General features: G+C 41.0%; 1 protein-coding gene across 2 annotated transcripts in view; it reads left to right on the top strand.

The window, feature by feature from the left end:
• The window catches only part of yap1 (Yes1 associated transcriptional regulator), a 137,015-nt gene that overhangs the window by 64,397 nt on the left and 55,529 nt on the right, over positions 1 to 17,089 (top strand). The window contains exons 2-3 of one of the 2 annotated variants that reach the window (XM_085998702.1): positions 5,768 to 5,886; positions 16,898 to 17,011. In XM_085998702.1, coding sequence (XP_085854828.1) covers positions 5,768 to 5,886; positions 16,898 to 17,011 — 233 coding nt within the window. The remainder of the gene's footprint in view (positions 1 to 5,767; positions 5,887 to 16,897; positions 17,012 to 17,089) is intronic. The other variant, XM_085998703.1, reaches the window with a different exon arrangement.

Genomic DNA, 17,089 nt, shown 5'->3' with positions numbered 1-17,089 from the left:
CCACTAACAGTGGACTGATAGTATTTTGAGTGCTGAGGATATTCGATTGAAGCAATCTGATTCCCAGTACAATCGTGGGTCAGGGGAAATGCCACGATTTTGCAACAGAAGTAGCTAAATGAAGGAAGGAGTCTGCCCTCTGGTCACGTGATGACTGTTGGGCAAGGAGGTTCGTTTTGGATTGAAATGCTTCAGTGGTTTTGTATGATCTGCTGTATTTTAAATGATTTGCGTAGACCTATTGATGGATTAAGGACATTTATCCCAATTATTAGAATGTAGTGTGTTCAGCATATTCAAAATCCTGGCAGTTTTCAATGCACTACCACGCCAGCCCAGAATGGAGTCAAAATATTCAAGTGCAATTACAGGAACGATAATTGAAAAAGAATCATTGTAATGTACAACATGGTTACTGATCAGTATTCAAAATACTCCCATTTCAATCCAAATTTCTACAACCCCAATGTGGTAGTGCTTGTTGCTAAGATTTGAGTTTTGTTAAAATAAAAAGCAGAGTGTTCTCTCCTTGACTGGAGGAAAAGAAAGGATTCTCTTTTCTTATGGCTATCCAAAGGTTCCTACTGAAACCTGTCCTTGTGTATGCTCAGTGAGCACAGGACTAGCAGCATCTGTAGTACCTAGTACAGGGAGTTTCATGAATTAACAACCTTACCACACAGAGGGCTACTTGCACTTGCGGAATTGTCCTATGTTATGAGTGATCGTCTTCTAGATTGGAGGAAAGGAAATTTGAAAAGGGAAAACTCCTGTGTAAAAGAGGTTGTGATTTTGTTTTTTAAACTTTAGGGGGACAAATTAATGATGGGGGTAGAGAGATGCACCCAGACTGCCTTCAAAAGACCAACTGAGCAATATTGGAGAAGGCTGGGAAACTGCTCTCAGCCAGTTTTGCCTTCACAATAAAAGGGATCTAGTGTTGATAGAGCATATAACACTCAGCAAACAAAAATACTTTTGCAATTTATAAAGATATTGGTGCCTAAAGAATTGAAGGTTTACAAACTGCAGTTGAATTGTCCATACAGAATGATGAATAGACCTCAAGCTTGTAGGAAAAGGTTTAGCTTTGTTTCACTGAGGTCATCCCTATTGGGGCCCATGTGAGCCATGTGTTGTGTGGCTGCATAGCACTTTGCATATCTGCTACTTGTTGCCATTTCATGTTTATACAAAAAACGCTACTCCGTGCTATGATATGGATCAGGACTCCAATGATTGAGCTCATTTAAAATAAAATTATTCCTGTTCGCAATACTGACTAGGCTGCATTTATTGCCCATCCTTAATTACCCCATGATGGTGAATCTTTCCTTGAACCGCTGTACTCCTTGTGATGGTGTTAGGTAGGGAATTTGAGGCTATTAACCCAGTGACAATAAAGGAATGGCAATATTAAGTCATGATGGTGTTCCCATGGTATTTGTGCATTGGTCCTCCTCAGTGAAGAGTTGTCGAAGTAACCTTGAACGTTGCTGCAGTGCATCCTGTTGATAGTACATACTACAGCCGCAGTGTGCTGATTTATGGAGGGGGTAGATATTGAGACTAGTGGCTGGAATGCAAATTGCTCTGTCCTGCATGGGATCAAACTTCGTGTGTCATTGCAGCTCTTCCCATCCAGGCAAATGGTGAGTATTACATCTCACTCCTGACTTGAGACTTTGAGGTCTCAATGTGAGCCACTCATCGCAGAGTATTCAGCCTTTGCTCTACTGTTGTAGCCACGATGTTGATATGGCTGGTCCAGTTAAACCTCTGGTGACTAGTGACCCCTAGGATGTTGATGATGTGGAATTTGGCAATGGTGGTGCTGTCGAAGGGCAAGCAAGACTGTAGCAGGATTGCATTAGAGAATGAGACACTTCCCAGTGGGTCATTAGCTTTAGCATGCAGTATAAAGATGAGATTTTGGCATTGCACTGTTGCTATGTGTTTCTGCTGCCTATTTAAGCAAATGCTGGTGTGACACCAATTACCACAATGGGTGTTGGCATTTACCAGCTACGTTGGGTGATTTCTAAGGCTGTTTTATTGTGTGCAATTGATTTGATATTTGTTCAGGCCAAAAACAATTCAAAAATGATTAAAATATGTAAATGACTAAATTGCTACAACTTGCAGATCGCAATTAGCTTCCATGTACTAGCAACTTGTGTACAATCCTTCCTTTCCCACCACCCCCCCCCCCCACAACTGTCACACCTTTTCCAATGATTTGCATTCAAATAAAGAACTTTTTTAAACTTTCTCATCATTTTTAAACGAGCAATATAGTCAGTTCCTTGAGTGACTTGCCAGGCGACACGGTTTAAGTGGTGAAGGAAAACAATTACCCCATACCAGTTTTCATTTCTTTTCTTTTGTTGGCCTTAGCTGGGTTATCTTGGGATGGTAAAAGCTACTCCCTAGGGGGAGTAACCGTGTAAAAATATCAGTGATTGCAATTCAAATTTTGGTTTTGTAATTTGGAAGTGCATTGTTCGGTCTACCAAATCACAATAATTCAAGGCTGTGTTGGAAAGCTCTGCCTGTGTGGCAGTGGATAAATACACTATGCAATGTGGTACTGAGGCAGGCAGATTAAAGGCCACGGTTTCACAACTGCTCCATGCTGAGTTTCTACCTTCACTGCAGTCCTGACTGAGACAAATACCCACTGAAGAAATGCTGCCTACTCCAGCCTTCCAACCTTTCTGCAACTACTAGTCCTGAGCTCCAGCGAACGAACGGCTGCACAGACCCAAGGTTTTCATGGGTCTTGGCATCTGCTGTTTGATTACCACCACCTTTTGTGGCCCACTAAATGTTCTGATCCAGGACGCGCACACTTTGGACATGTGGTCAAATAACACTCCAATATTCACTGCCCATTCTCACACGGTGGACGTACCAGGAGCTGGCAATAATAGGTATATAAACAACTTTCATTCATATCGCGCCTTTAACATAGTAAAATGTCCCAAGGCGCTTCACAGGAGCATTATCGAACAAAGTTTGACACCGAGCTAGTAAGGAGATATTAGGACAGGTGACCAGCAGCTTGGATAAAGAGGTAGGTTTTGAGGCAAATGGCTGTCCCCCTCATGGGAGCAGCTATTTCTTTTGGAAGATGGGTGTGTTGGACAACAATAATGTCTACTTGGAAGAGACTGCACAAGTACATGACTATTCCAATGTTGTCCTGGCCGGCTTCCCACGTTGCACCCTCTGTACACTTGAGCTCTTACAAAACTCTGCTGCCCATATTCTAACTCACACTAAGTCATGTTCACCCATCACCCTGTGCTCACTGACCTATATTCACTCCCGGCCTGGCAACACCTGATTTTAAAATACTCATCCTTGTTTGTAAATCCCTCCTTGCTTGCCCCTCCCATCTCTGCAACCTCCTCCAGCCCTACAACTCTCTAAGATCTCTGCGCTCTTCCAATTCTGGTCCCTTGTGCATCCCCGATTTTTAAAAATCAGCCCACCATTGGTGGCCGTGCCTTCAGCTGCCTAGGCCCCAAGCTCTGGAATTCCCTCCCTAAACCTCACTACACCTCTCCTGCTTTTAAGACGCTCCTTAAATTCTACATCTTTGACAAAGCTTTTGGTCACCTGTCCTAATATCTCCTTGTGGGGCTCGGTGTCAAATTTTATTTGATAAAGCGCCTGTGAAGCACCTTGGGATGTTTCACTACATTAAGGGTGATATATAAATGCATGTACTATGTTGTTGCATAGTAAACTGTTGTGACATAGTGCTGCAGTTGGCGTGCTTTGGTTGTGTGGGGTTTCAGTTGTTTTTCAGATGGAAGTTTTAATGTGGTTCATGTTCTGTGGTGTGCAAATGTCAGACAGTTTTTGAGTACATCTATTAAAATTCTGTAACAGAGCTGCCTTCACCCTCAGTCCTCCTAACAGTTGTGCTAGTTGTTATGCAAATTCTACTTTATATATAAAAAAAAATCCCCAGGTGGGCTCTGAAACTACTAATTGCACCTGGTGGATAACGGTGTGTAGCTGATTTTTCCAAGAGCCACAGCATGAATAATTCAAATATGACCAGAGTGGAGTGCTTTAACTTTTTTAAAAATTAATCAGTAAAGTATAAACATTAATCTGGGGGGGGGGTTTGTAATTTGATTGTGAGCAGATGAGAGGGATGTGGTCATGTTGGATTTGTGGTATAATCCATAATTTAATGAGGGCATGTCTCTTTCAGATTATGGAAGAGTTGTTTGTGTTTAACAGAATGAGTCACAGCACAGTGCAAGATTTAATCATCTTAATCTGAACTCTTTGAATACACAGTATCCCTCGCACCCATGGAAATGCTATATATTTATTTGCTTGCAGAATGTGGGCAAGATCACATTTGCCCTGAGGAGGTGGTAGGTCACCTTCTGGAACCGCTGTAGGCCCTGTAATGGTGCTGCCACAGTGTGCCCTATCTGTCCAGCTACTGCATGTCTATTGTAGCAATGAAAAAGTACAGAGCCACAGAATTCTGTTTCAATTGGGGTTTATGTAACTTACTCCCAGCAAAATTGAGACACTAAGTTTTAAGAACTGGACAAGTGCTTGTTTCGGAATGGGGCTGATAGTTATAGGGATAGGTATATACTGAGATGATTGCATACTCCTTAGGATTATTGTGGGACTGGGGAAAGGTTGGCAAAAGCTTAGTCTGGAGGGCATCAGGGCAAGGTGAATAGTGAAGTTGTGGAAATGGATAAATATTGTTGAGTTTGCTTTATTAAAGATGAGGAAACTTTATACAGAGCATTCTCGTATAAGATTAAATGGGTGGGCAAAGTCCATGATAAAGTAAATTAGATGGAAGGCGTGGGATAGTTGGACTTTATGACCTTTATTCATTTCTTGTGTCTTAATTTTTTTGATCTGGATACATTGGATCTATCTAAATGGAAGGGTGAAGACTGGCTTGGAGGAACAAGAGAAACAAAATGGCTCCAAATTCAACAGCAGAAACCACAGATACATGTTGGATCCTTTTTGAGAACATTTTTAAAAGTCTTGTGCAGTGATATTTGAAGCTCTAATTACAAAAGCCCGACCAATTCATGATATAGCAATTTGTCGTTTTTGGCCTTCCATTCCTGTTAATGTGACAAATTACAACATTTGAAAGTGGGTATGAAACTAGTTTGAAACCCCAGACTCAATTTTATTCAAATATTGTGCTAATTGATGCTGTACCTGTGGATGTGGTGTTTTCTATTTGCTGCTTTCTCACCAAAACTAATATTTAAACTAAACTAAGTTAATAAATTTACGGCTGGCCACATTTACAATTCGCTAATCACTCGGCATGCATCAGAAGAGTACACAACCTTCATGTGGCAAACTCATCGACTGACACGCAGTCTGTATGGGGCTCACTGTATGAAAGTTTTTCTGTGTTTTATACTTAAGTGTTTTGCTCTCCACAGCACTTGCTTGATTTGACTTTACAAATGTGCTTCTGGCAGGACTGGAATATGACCATTGCACTGCATAACTGGTAGTTCTACCAACATTTTAGATTCTCATTTATCTTTTAAAGAGAGTCCAGCTACTTTACCACAAAGTTAATGTTCAATTCTACTGATTTGAGTTTTAATCTTAACCAGATAAAAGAGTGCACTGTGGACCTGTGTTGTAGTTGGGCAAATCATTGTCTATTCTGGCTTTATTGAGGCAGGAATGTGACCACACTGACTGGTTTGCCTGAGTTTTTTCTTTTCTTTTACTATAGTCACATTGAACAGACTACAACATGGCAAGACCCAAGGAAACCCATGTCTGTGTTAAATTCAACTACTCCTGCCAGCCCGGTGTCCATGCAGCAGAACCTAATGAACACAACGTCTTCAGGTAAGCAGAGAGAAGCAGCGCTGGAGAGAGGTGGTGTGGGTGTGGGGATTTAATGGGGGGGAAAAGGTGAAAGGAGGAGAAGAAGCACTTGTAAACCCAGTTCCCAGCTATTTTCTAGATATTTATGCTATGCACTTCAATTGTCTAGACTTTGATTTGAGAGGAGGGGCAACCTTGCAAAGTAGAAACAGTTGTGATACCAGTAATGCTTTTCCAACTGCATAAGCTTGCATGGTGAAGTGCTTTTATGCCCAATTGATCTCTTTCCAGAACACCACCCTGCCAGTCTTCCCCAATTTCAGGAGTTAACACTTGGGAGTGGTGCAAGGAGAATCTAGCCTATTCAGTGCTATCACTATTTATTTAGTTTAATGGTGGGTGGGTGTGCTTAAGTTTTTATGCTATGTCTATTTGAAGAGTAAAAAAAACCACCCAGCAGTACAATTATTACTTGTCATTCAGCACATTGATTGTGTAATACTGGGTTAAAGTACAGTCTCAAGTTTGGTAGTTGTGGGTGGAATTTAATCCAGTAAGTGTTGTATAGAACATTGGTTTAAAGGTGCAATTTTTCCCTATAGTGTGTTGATACAAATACAACAAATGGGTTTAGTGACAGCAGTGCTGTTTTCACTGAGAACCAAACCTTTACAAGTGCTTCATAGGATTTCAGGGACTTCCTTTCTTGAATATTGTGTTGTCTAGCTTTCCTTTGTTTGGTTGCAAAATAACCCCCCTTTCAACATTTCACAGGGTTCTGTTATGGGACCACTTCTGTTCACTGTACATCAGTGATTTTAGATATAGGGCTAGAGGGAGTGGTGTCCAAATTTGCAGCCAAAACTATAATAGGCATAGTAAGTAATTGAGAGTCAAAGCAAGGTGCAAGGTGACAAGATGGTGGAATGGGGAAATAAGAGGCAGATGGAATTCAGTGTCCACATATGAGGTGGTACATTTTGGCTTTTTAAAAATTTAAAATAAATACTTTGGGGGAAAGCTGGGTGATGTGAAAGAGCAGAGGCTTTGAGGGTTCAGGTTCACAAGGCATTAAAACCAGCACCTCAAGCGGATAAGCCCATTAAAAAAAATAACCGTATACTGAGTCTTGTGATGAGAGGTATAGGAAACAAAGGTCAATATATATAATGATGAATCTATTTTTTTTTAAACTATAGCAAGACCATAGTTGGAGTATTGTGTTCAATTTTGGGCTCCACGCTATAGGGAGACAATGGCGAGGGTACAGCGCACATTTACTAGGCTGTTGCCCGGTATGAAGAAATACAAAAAGACTTGAAATATTGGATCTGTTTTTGTTGGCACGAGGAGATTATGGAGTGATTTCAGAGATATTTAAAATTATGAAGAAAGAACAGATGGAGCCAGACGGTTTCCAGTGATTGAGGGATCTAGAAGAATGGGACATAGAGTAAATGGAAGAGATTTAGGACCGAGAGCAAGATAAACATTTTTATACAGGACTGTGTAGCTGCAAAATGCACTGCCAGACATCATGTCAGTATTTACAAATAGATTAAATAGGTGGTTGAAGGAAAAGAGATTATAGGGATATGGGAACAGGACGGGCACGTGGGATGAGAACTGCTGTTGCTGGCAGATAAGCACCAACATGGACTGGTTGTGGGTGAGCTGAATGGCTTGTTTCTGTGTTGTAATTTCTATGCAAGTAATTCAACATTCAACCTAAAATGTTCTGAGATCTGACTTTGATTTAAAAGGAAAACACTGAATTTTGGTGTCTGCTTTCAATAGCAGGTTGTGGACTATGTTTATGTCTGGAAGCTTGTTTATATGTAGAATGTTGTTATACATTTGTCTGTGCATATTGTCATGCACCTTGAAAGAACAGTGCTTAATTAACATTTGAGTGTTGGTTTGCTGAATCAATCATATATAATGTTTTGTGTTTTGCTCATGCTCGGTGTACTGCTTGATTTTAAATTTTACTCAAAGCAACCTGCTTTAGTTGCTTTTTAGTAATCTGACAATTTATATCACTATCCGATGTTGGCTCAAATTTCACATTCACTGAAATGCAACCAATTGGAAAAAAGTCTCTCCATTACAGAAAAGTTCATTAATTTGTTAACAGCAGCCATCACAAAGGCATCTAATCAAATCCCTGAAAATATTTCAATGTTTGAGCAATCATGTTGGTTCACCACCCAGAACACTGCATATACCCTTCTTAAAAATAACATTTTATAACAAACAAACAAAATTTTAGTGATAAAGAAAAACATAATTTACCCATTCCATCTTCTCACCCAACAACTTACTCATGGTTGGCCAGATACTGCTGTTGTAGCTCAGGCATTTTTCTGACAGCTCCTGGGCCACATGCTGACGTTTTCCCAGGCAGAGGCAGTCTGTTGAACAGCAGCCCCTCCTGGGTTCCTCCTTTGCCACTATCCTCCTCTTCCTTTACCCTTCCCCTCTGTTGCAACTTTTAATGCAAGTCTGACAGTTTGTGGTGGTGTTCAGGGGGCTCTGGAATATGACTCACTTGCAGATATTAGTTGGTTCAAACAAAGCTTTCTTAAGTTTATTTTCTTCCCTTGCTTCGGTAAAAATGCTGGATCCAAAATGTCAGTGCCAAAAATACTGGGACATGATTGGGAATAGAGGCTTCTGTTAAGGGAATTGTTGGAGAGTGTGACAGAAAAGGAAATTGAGACAACTTATGTTTTAGTTTTCTACTTTTTATGCAAAATAATGTAACTGTATTTATAAACTGTGATATAATTCTAAGGTCAGTAAGGAATCTCAAACTACTACATCACAATTTTCAATGTCTGGGTGCTCGAGGGAGACAACAGAATTCTGTCACGTAGCGTTGGGTGGAGCCTCATTCACGTTAATGTCACAATGTTATGCTCACAGTGCCATCTACTGGTACACAATTCTGAGAATTGAGAGACCACTGACAGTGGTAGGGGGTTGGTATGGATGTAAAATGCAGTTGGGCAGGTTATTGTAATCAGAATGGAGCTGGGTAGAGATAGTGTGAGAGGGTGAACTAGCCAGGAGAGGGAGGGGTGGTGACAGTTAGCAGGTGAGTTGGAATGGGAAACGTAGCTTGTAATCCATGATTTGCTGCTAAGTGGGTGGGGCAAAGGGGAAATGAGTCCTTACTAGAGGGAGAGAGAAATTTCCCATTTGACCTTGATAGTTTTGCTCAGATGCTGGGACTTCATCTGCTGCTTCAGGGATTCTTGATACTCACCAGCTACAGGATTTACTTGAATGGTGAGGGGAGTGGAAAGGTTGGGGGGTGGTGTCAATACTTGCTCAGTGGGGAAGAGTAGGAGGGAGGAGTATTGTTTGTCAAGTGCATACCTGTTGAAGTGAGCACCTTTAGAACATTGGCTCTTTCAAATCCATATATTTAAGTGATCCTCCCCCATCCAGTATCCTGAAGTACTGCTTTCCTACCTATCGGCCCTGTGTTCTGGTGCGTTCCTTAGCTGTGAAGATGTACGTCATCACTCAAGTTAGTGAGAGGACGTCCTTGTGCAGCAGGGAGACTCTACAGAATTGAATTTAAAACAAAAGTACCTTTTTGGGGTGCTTAACCTGGCCCAGGGAAACTCTTCATAGAACTCTGTACATCTGCACTCCCTGATTGGGCCTTCCACCTCTATTTTGTTATGCATCTGCTTTTTCAATTTTCCAGCTTGCACTCTGCTGTTCTCTTAAGTCATTTTTTCCTGCCCCATCTTTTGGAATGGTAAACACTAACCAGAATTTTCCACTGCTGTGTTACCACCTTCTCCATTATTTATAGCACTCTGGAGCTGTTCTGAAAGGTTTGGAATCATCTTTGTATGCAGCTTCAATCACATCTTGCGAAACACACCCAACCAGCTTTTCCTCTTTTCCCCCCCCATTCTCTTCTCTGCTCTCTCCCACCAATGCTCTTGCATCCCATCCATTTTCTGTTCTCAGGTCACCAACAACCCTAAAGTTAGTTACCCAACCTTGGCCCCACTCTCTGCCGTAGCATCCTGCCATGTTTGACCACATCCCATCCAACATGTGGTGTTCAAGGTGTCCTCTCCTACTTGCATCATTTCATTGACTTCATTCTATAGTGATTGAATATCAAAAGGGTAAGACAAATGCAAGTGCTTGGCAGCACACAAGTGTACTATGATAGCAAACTGGCCTACTTTCACAAGAGAACCACATGCTTTACATCTCGCTGTTAAAATGTTGCCTTTCATTCATGCATATTGCCATCATTTAGATGTGCAATTTGATTATTTTAATGAGATAACAAATTAGATTTTGAACTGAAATTTGTGTACAGATATGTACTAATACTTTAAATTTTTGAAACAAACTGCAGATTTGTTTTCTGTACAATTAATCCAAAATTTAGGTGAGGTTAAGAAATCTATTATGTAACCAACGGGTGGGGGAGGGATTTCCTGGATATGCTAGGTGTAGCAAAATTGTACGCCCATTCTTTATAAATAACTTTGCAATTTTGCTTCACTTAGTTCTCTGAGAAAAACAGTCCCTTTCCTTTTGCCAGTTTTAATGAGTTGAACTACACTCTAAACTTAACCTGATGTTCAAGGATAGATGCAGCTTCAAAACCATTGATATTTTTTGTAGATATTTGCTAACATAGCTTTGGCAATATCTAAAATGTTTTCTGTTTGTTCAATAGTGGGTACTGCCACTGATTTTTGTGACTGGCCTAGCTTTTCTTGTCCAGAATGACTACAAACAATTGTATAGCTGGCCAGAGGTGTAGTGTACCGACTGCATGTAACCTTCTGTGGTTAGTGCATTAGCATAATTATTCATGGCTTCATGCAGCTTTGCCCTTGTGTAAGGTGGTACGGGGACTGGAAAATTGCTTTTCAGGTGAAATTTTTAAGAATGCAGACACTAAAATTATTTTACTGTCTCTGAAAATGACACAAGATATTTGAACCCATTGGCAGTTTTGCCAGTGCTGAAGAGAGGGGAAGGAAATGATGGGTGTAATTTAAGTGAAAGAATAATTGAAGTGGAGGCCTGAAACTGTGTCTGCAAATCCACGATGGAGCAACCCATTTCCCAGCCCCCTGTTTAATGGCTGGTGAAGTGGAGTTGGTGTGGTATGAGCTAGCTGTAAAAAATGGTGATCCTCTTTGCCATTCCAGGACATTATCCCCCATAAGTTAGCATTGTTAGCCTTAAAGGAGATGGAAGCAGCTTTGAGGTCACAGTTGACCATTGCTGTCACTGGCTGTGCCAACCTTTTTGGTGCATTTTAGCTGCAAGTGTCCTTGCAGCAGGAGGCACAATTGTGCATCTGGCCCTCTACTGAACTAGAACCCCTGTGAAGCCAGCTGCCCACTGGGATTTCCCAGAAGATGCACCAAGGGCTGCAGATATAGTTGACCACCAATCAAGCTCTGCTAGCTGCTGATCAACCTGTCTTTCATCCAATATCACTTAAAACATGATGCACAGTAATTTATGTACTCTGGAAGAGCCAGTAGCATCAAACAGTAGTCAGGCCGTTACATATCACATTTGTACCATCTGGTCTGCTGTCATGGGCTCTTTTGGGAATTAGTGTTGCATTCATTAATTCTCTGACAAGGTGAGGTATGTGCACCTCTGTCTGTAGGTGTGGCTAACAGTGGGTGGATGCAGAACACTTCTAATGCAGCTAGACCTGCCTGGCATTGCTCTTAGTTCTCCCCTTCCATCAAAAAGTACAGGTACCCATTGTTGTCATTAGCAAAAAGTTGGTTGCACTACAATTGTCACAGTCTCCTGAGCACCCAAAACAATAGTAGAGCAAGAAAAAAGGTTGAAAGTGGGCTAAAAATGTTGATCCAGGCAAGACTCCTATTTCCATAGATGTGTTTAGTAATCCTGGATGCAGGAACATGAATTGATGCTTTTGGAGCAGATAGACTGGAAAAGCATTTCCTCTAATTGATACCATGGAGATTTCATATATAATAAAATTAAGCTCTCACCTGGAGCTTCCTGCATAATAACGCTGAACCGGAATGACACGTGACTCAATAAATGGGTGTAGATCCAGCGCTGCTTCTAATCGCACAATTTTTGAATTGGTTTACCTAATTTACACTTGATTATCAGGCACACCTGATTATTACATAGGATTATAGGATTTTTTTAATGCACTGTTCTTCTGGGACTTGCAAGCTGTAATTGTGTCTATTTTTAATAAAACAAAATCAATGGCCTTGGCGTTAAGGGGATATCTGTGTCACATAATGTGGAGTATAATCATAGAATTTGGTCCATTGTTCTACCTCTTCAGCTGGAGCTGTTCACTCAAAGGCCATTTCTCTACTTTTCCCTGCATCCTTTTACATCTTCCTTTTTGGATATTTGCTAATTCCCTTTTTAAAAGGATATTGTATTCTTTGCCTTGATAACCACTTGAGGTATGCATTCCATGATCTAAAAGCTAAATAATTAATTTTAATGTATCCCTTCATTCTTGTGCTAATTGTATGTGATTAATCAACCAGTGAATACAATAGTTTTCTGTTTATTCTGAGGATTTTTAAATCCTCAGTCTGCACCCCCCACCACCCCCCCCCCCCCCCCCCCAATAACTTTTCTGTCCCAGTGGGGGAAAAAACACTTGAGGGTGGGGGTGCTGCTTTCTTCATAACTATAACTTTTGTTCCTGGTATCATTCTCCGATCTTTACTGTACCTATTTCCAAGGCTCTAATATTCTTCCTGTAATGAAGTTCCCAGAACTACATGCAATACCCCCACTGAACCATACAGATCGGCAACATCCCTGGTGTGCAATGAGTTAGTTGATCTTTGTGAGCGCAGCACTTAGTTTGCCTTCATGTTCCTGGACGTTGGAGTTGTAAAATTTTCCATGGTTCACCCTCTTCATTGTTGTCCAATGATACCTAAAAGTGTGGATGCTGGATGCTTTCATTGGCAGGAGCATCAATAACTAGAGGAAACCGATTTAAGATAATTGGATAAAATCCAAGGGGTAATGAGACATTTTTTAACGTGGCGAGTTGTTGTGATCTAGAATGCACTACCTGAAAGTGTGGTGGGATCAGTAATAACTTTCAAAAATGGAATTGGATATATACTTGAAAAGGCAAAATTTGCAGGGCTATGGGGATAGAGCAGGGGCGTGGGGCTAATTGGATAGCTCTTTCAAAAGAGCCAGCACAGACACGATGGGTTAAATGGCCTCCTTCTGTGCTGTATGATTCTATGTCCCCTACAGTCAAATAGCTTGCCGAAGCTTACTGTTGGAGCTCATACAGGGAGAACAGCTACTTGGGTGAGGAACCGAAAGCCCGTCCTAGTCCAGGGTGATTCACTGCCTTCAGGAAAGCTGGGGAAATAATTGGAAAGGGGGTGCGGGGGGAGGAGAAATTTGTTTCTATATTTTTTTAAAGAAATAAATGAGCATAACCAAGTATGTTTACAATGTCTCCCTAATGTGTTCCCATTTGTAAAAGATCTCTGTTAGTGCTTCATAATCTGTTCCTCCATTTCAATTTGAGACAACATTTAGACATTTGAAAGTAATCACTGAACAATTGAATATTAGATGTTTGCATGAAGAATTGAGTTAAGACTTCTGTTCAAAGATTGCCATGCCATATTTTTAAAAAAACATGCTCACATCGTATAACATATCTTGAGTTACTATATATGCAATGTGGTGTTGGTTACAAAATCTGGCTTGAAGTGAACCCATGCTTCTTCATGGTTTATCTGGGCTGTCTCTCTTCTATTTATTTGTCGTAAGGTGCTTATAATGGCTTTCTCAGAGCAGCAGGACATAGATTTATGCCTATTGTGTTCCTCACAGGATCGCAACTGTGTTGCTATGAAGGGACCAGTTGTTCCCCACTAGTTAGAAAAGAAAATTGAGATTGACTATGGGCTGTTCTCGCTGCGCTAAGGGGCCAGATTCAGAATGCCATGTTTCATGGAGCGTCTTAAGAGTCGGTCAGTTGGAGATGAAGCTTTTATATATTTAAATAAAAACTTATTGCTATCCCTATGGTCCTAGTGAGTTTATCCAATGAGGAACTCAACCAGAGGATCCCAGGTTTGATTGTCAGCATATCAGCTAATCTGAGCTGAGTGACGGTAACCATGCTACAATTTGCCTAAGCACCCCTTGGTTTGGGAGGGGAAATCTGTCTTGCTCCTTATTATCATCCTGTGGATTCTAATGGAGAGTGCATGTGTGGACATCAGGTGAGGGTATATAATTGCCTACAGTGAAAGTCTGCCAGTGCTCAGTGTAGGCTCAGGATTTAATTTGAGAAAAGTAAAAGGGTAACCTCTGGCACTATACCCCAGCATGATTCATCCACTTCAGGAGAGAACATTTCCAAGATAAAAAACCGTAGGAAAGTTAATTTTCATGTGTTGAGGGCTACAATTTTTGTGTGTGCGTGTGTCCCTCATCCCCATCGTTTAAACTGGGTGGTCATGCCAAAAAGCGATAACCATTATCAATTTGCATTGATGTCTGTTTCAAAGTTGCTGGTTATAGCGTCTTGAGCAACGTTGCCGTTAATTTTTTTTTGGCCGCGCGGCCCATTCAACATACTGAGCATGCGCGGTTTTTCCTATTGAAAAGCCGGCTGCGCAGCTTAAAGGGAACATTGGCCTTCGGTGCTCCATTTATTTTTGGCCAGAAACAGCTTGACAATTTAATTATCATCCTTTTTCACACTGATCACCGTGAAACTTTATTTTAATTAAACTCAAAAGGTGTCAGTGAGCAACAAATGGTTCCCAAAGCCTGTAATAGGATCACGTCGGCAGAACCAGTCACAAGCCATTCCATATTTACAGCCCTCAAACTGCAAGTTGCGGACAATCTAGTCCTTGGTATCCGGACCAATGCAAGAGTCAATTTCTCCGGACAGAGTAATTTAGGCTGAGTGTGAAATAGAGAAACTAGAACAGAAGGGTCACTTCTGGAGCTTGAATCCCTTTATACAGAAATTCAGTCAGACTGGATTGTGTGGGCATGTGTGTTTGATGGTTGGTCTCTGCAGTCGTTGACCAAAAAGCAGACGAGGGTATTGCCCTTGAGAAAGCATTAACGTTTGTGAATATTATTCAGATTGACTTTGAGTATTGTAAATGGAATTGACAAAACTGTTCTTTGATTCATTAAGATTGGTCACTCCGCATAAAAAGAGAGAATGGCGGACTTTTACAGCTATATTGCAGCGCTACCCTGTTGTACCGTTCTGTACAAAAGCGTCCGTTATAAGCAGTGTGGACTGTAATACATTGATGCCATGTAAAATTTCTGTTTACACAGTAGGCTCTGCTTCAGACAACATTTGTGGGAGAAACTAGTCCCAAGATAAATTTCCAGATCCACAGCAGGCTAAAAGCTCTTCATCATTCCAATCCCCAAAATGGTGTAATTACATCAGATTTCTGGCACTAGATTTTCCACTGATTCACTATGAATGGGAAAAGAAACACCTAACCCCACTAATGTGTGTAATGTGTGTGTGTGTGATATCACTTACGAATTTGGAGATCTTTTCTTCCCCAATTTTCTCCTTGTTCTGCGACACTTGGGTGCCCTCTCTGTTTTATTAATTATATTAATGTGTGAGCTCTTGAGTGTTGGCAAGTCCAATGGGACATCCCAACTGCACCCAATCTGATCATTCTTCTATATTCACATATCTGTACTTCAAGTAGGGGTCATTGGATAGCCATCTAATCTCTCCCTCCCTAACCCAGGATCACGGAGGTCAATTATAGGGCTGGCCTTTATCGCCATTTTGCAAACATCTAGCTTGGTGCAGGTTAGTGATTGAATGTGGGACCGTCCTAATTTCTATAGCTCAGCTGGATAAACTCGCCAACCTTTTGGGAGTGCACACCCCTGTATTCTCAATGTCATTTCTAGGTGTTTTGGTGGATAGCTAATTGCAACTTGTGTCTTTTGTTTTGGGTGCTGTTGGCTAAAACACCTGCTTGTCAAACATTGCTTTTTTTTAAGAAGCTAATAATTTTACTGTTATGACTATTAAGAATGGAAGTATTTACAGCAGAAATGTTATGCTTTGTGACATTAGTAACTCCTAAACAAAGTCCACGCACAAGAGCTTAGCTTAAAAATACTGAGCTGTGTGTATTTTCTAGTATCTGCAGAATTAGTGTGCTTGACAAAAGCAAAGCTATATAATCAATTTCTGATAAACAACCTTTTTTTCCCCTTTTTAGAGAAAGATCTTCAAACTCTCTTCTTCCCCCTCATCCACTTAAACTGAGAGGGTTAGCAATTGATGGGTTGGCAGGCTTCTAACTGACCAGAACAGTTATGGGTCAGCACTTCCTTCGTGGGTTCTCTTTTTTTTTATCTTTCCCCACCCTCTTTCCAAGTTGTGATAAGTCCTACTTGCCTCCATTTGATGCCTTGTCAGACATCCCAGCTAAGGTGACAATTCCCCATGTGGGAGAATCAAATGGGAGGGGACAACTCTACTACTCTGGCACAATGTACTAACATTTGACCGGTCTTGCAGCCATCAGTTTTCTACCCCACTAAATATAACTACATTGGGAAACAAGTGGTTATTACTTCTCCTCAACACCCCCCTTGCAGAATAAATGGGGAATATTTGAACACAAGTCAAGTCAAGTCCAGTCCAGTCCATTGGGCTCATTCACTGGCTGCATCTGGATAGAATATTGCAAGTCTCAAAACTATATATGAATTAATTCCAGCAAGATTATGCTCTAGTGATCTGCCCTGTACTGTTGCGGGCAAGACCTTTGCATAAATACACATGTTAAAAAGATTTATTTAGCAAGAGCTTTTTTTTTGCCTTTTTATGTCAAAACAAATTTACTTTCAATTTTTTTTGTTTCTATATTGTTTTCTGGTGGTCATGTAATTGTTGAGCTTGCAATATTTCACTCTGCTTAGCAGCCCACCATAAATTCCTTTACTTTTTGTTCAGGCCCACTTCCCGATGGCTGGGAGCAAGGCATTACCCCAGATGGGGAGATTTACTACATAAACCACAAAAACAAGACCACCTCTTGGTTGGACCCAAGGCTTGATCCTCGGTATGGTAAGTGAGCCTTTGCTGCAGGTAATGCTTGACTTGTGTTTTAGCTGTCCAGCCAAACTTTGTAGTATTCCTTGTGGA

Source organism: Somniosus microcephalus, chromosome 10 (genome assembly GCF_052327205.1).
Source record: "Somniosus microcephalus isolate GS21.2 chromosome 10, FLI_Smic_1.0, whole genome shotgun sequence".
Lineage (NCBI taxonomy): Eukaryota > Metazoa > Chordata > Chondrichthyes > Squaliformes > Somniosidae > Somniosus > Somniosus microcephalus.
Note: the sequence above shows the minus strand (reverse complement) of the source record. Positions and strands in the feature narration are given on the sequence as shown.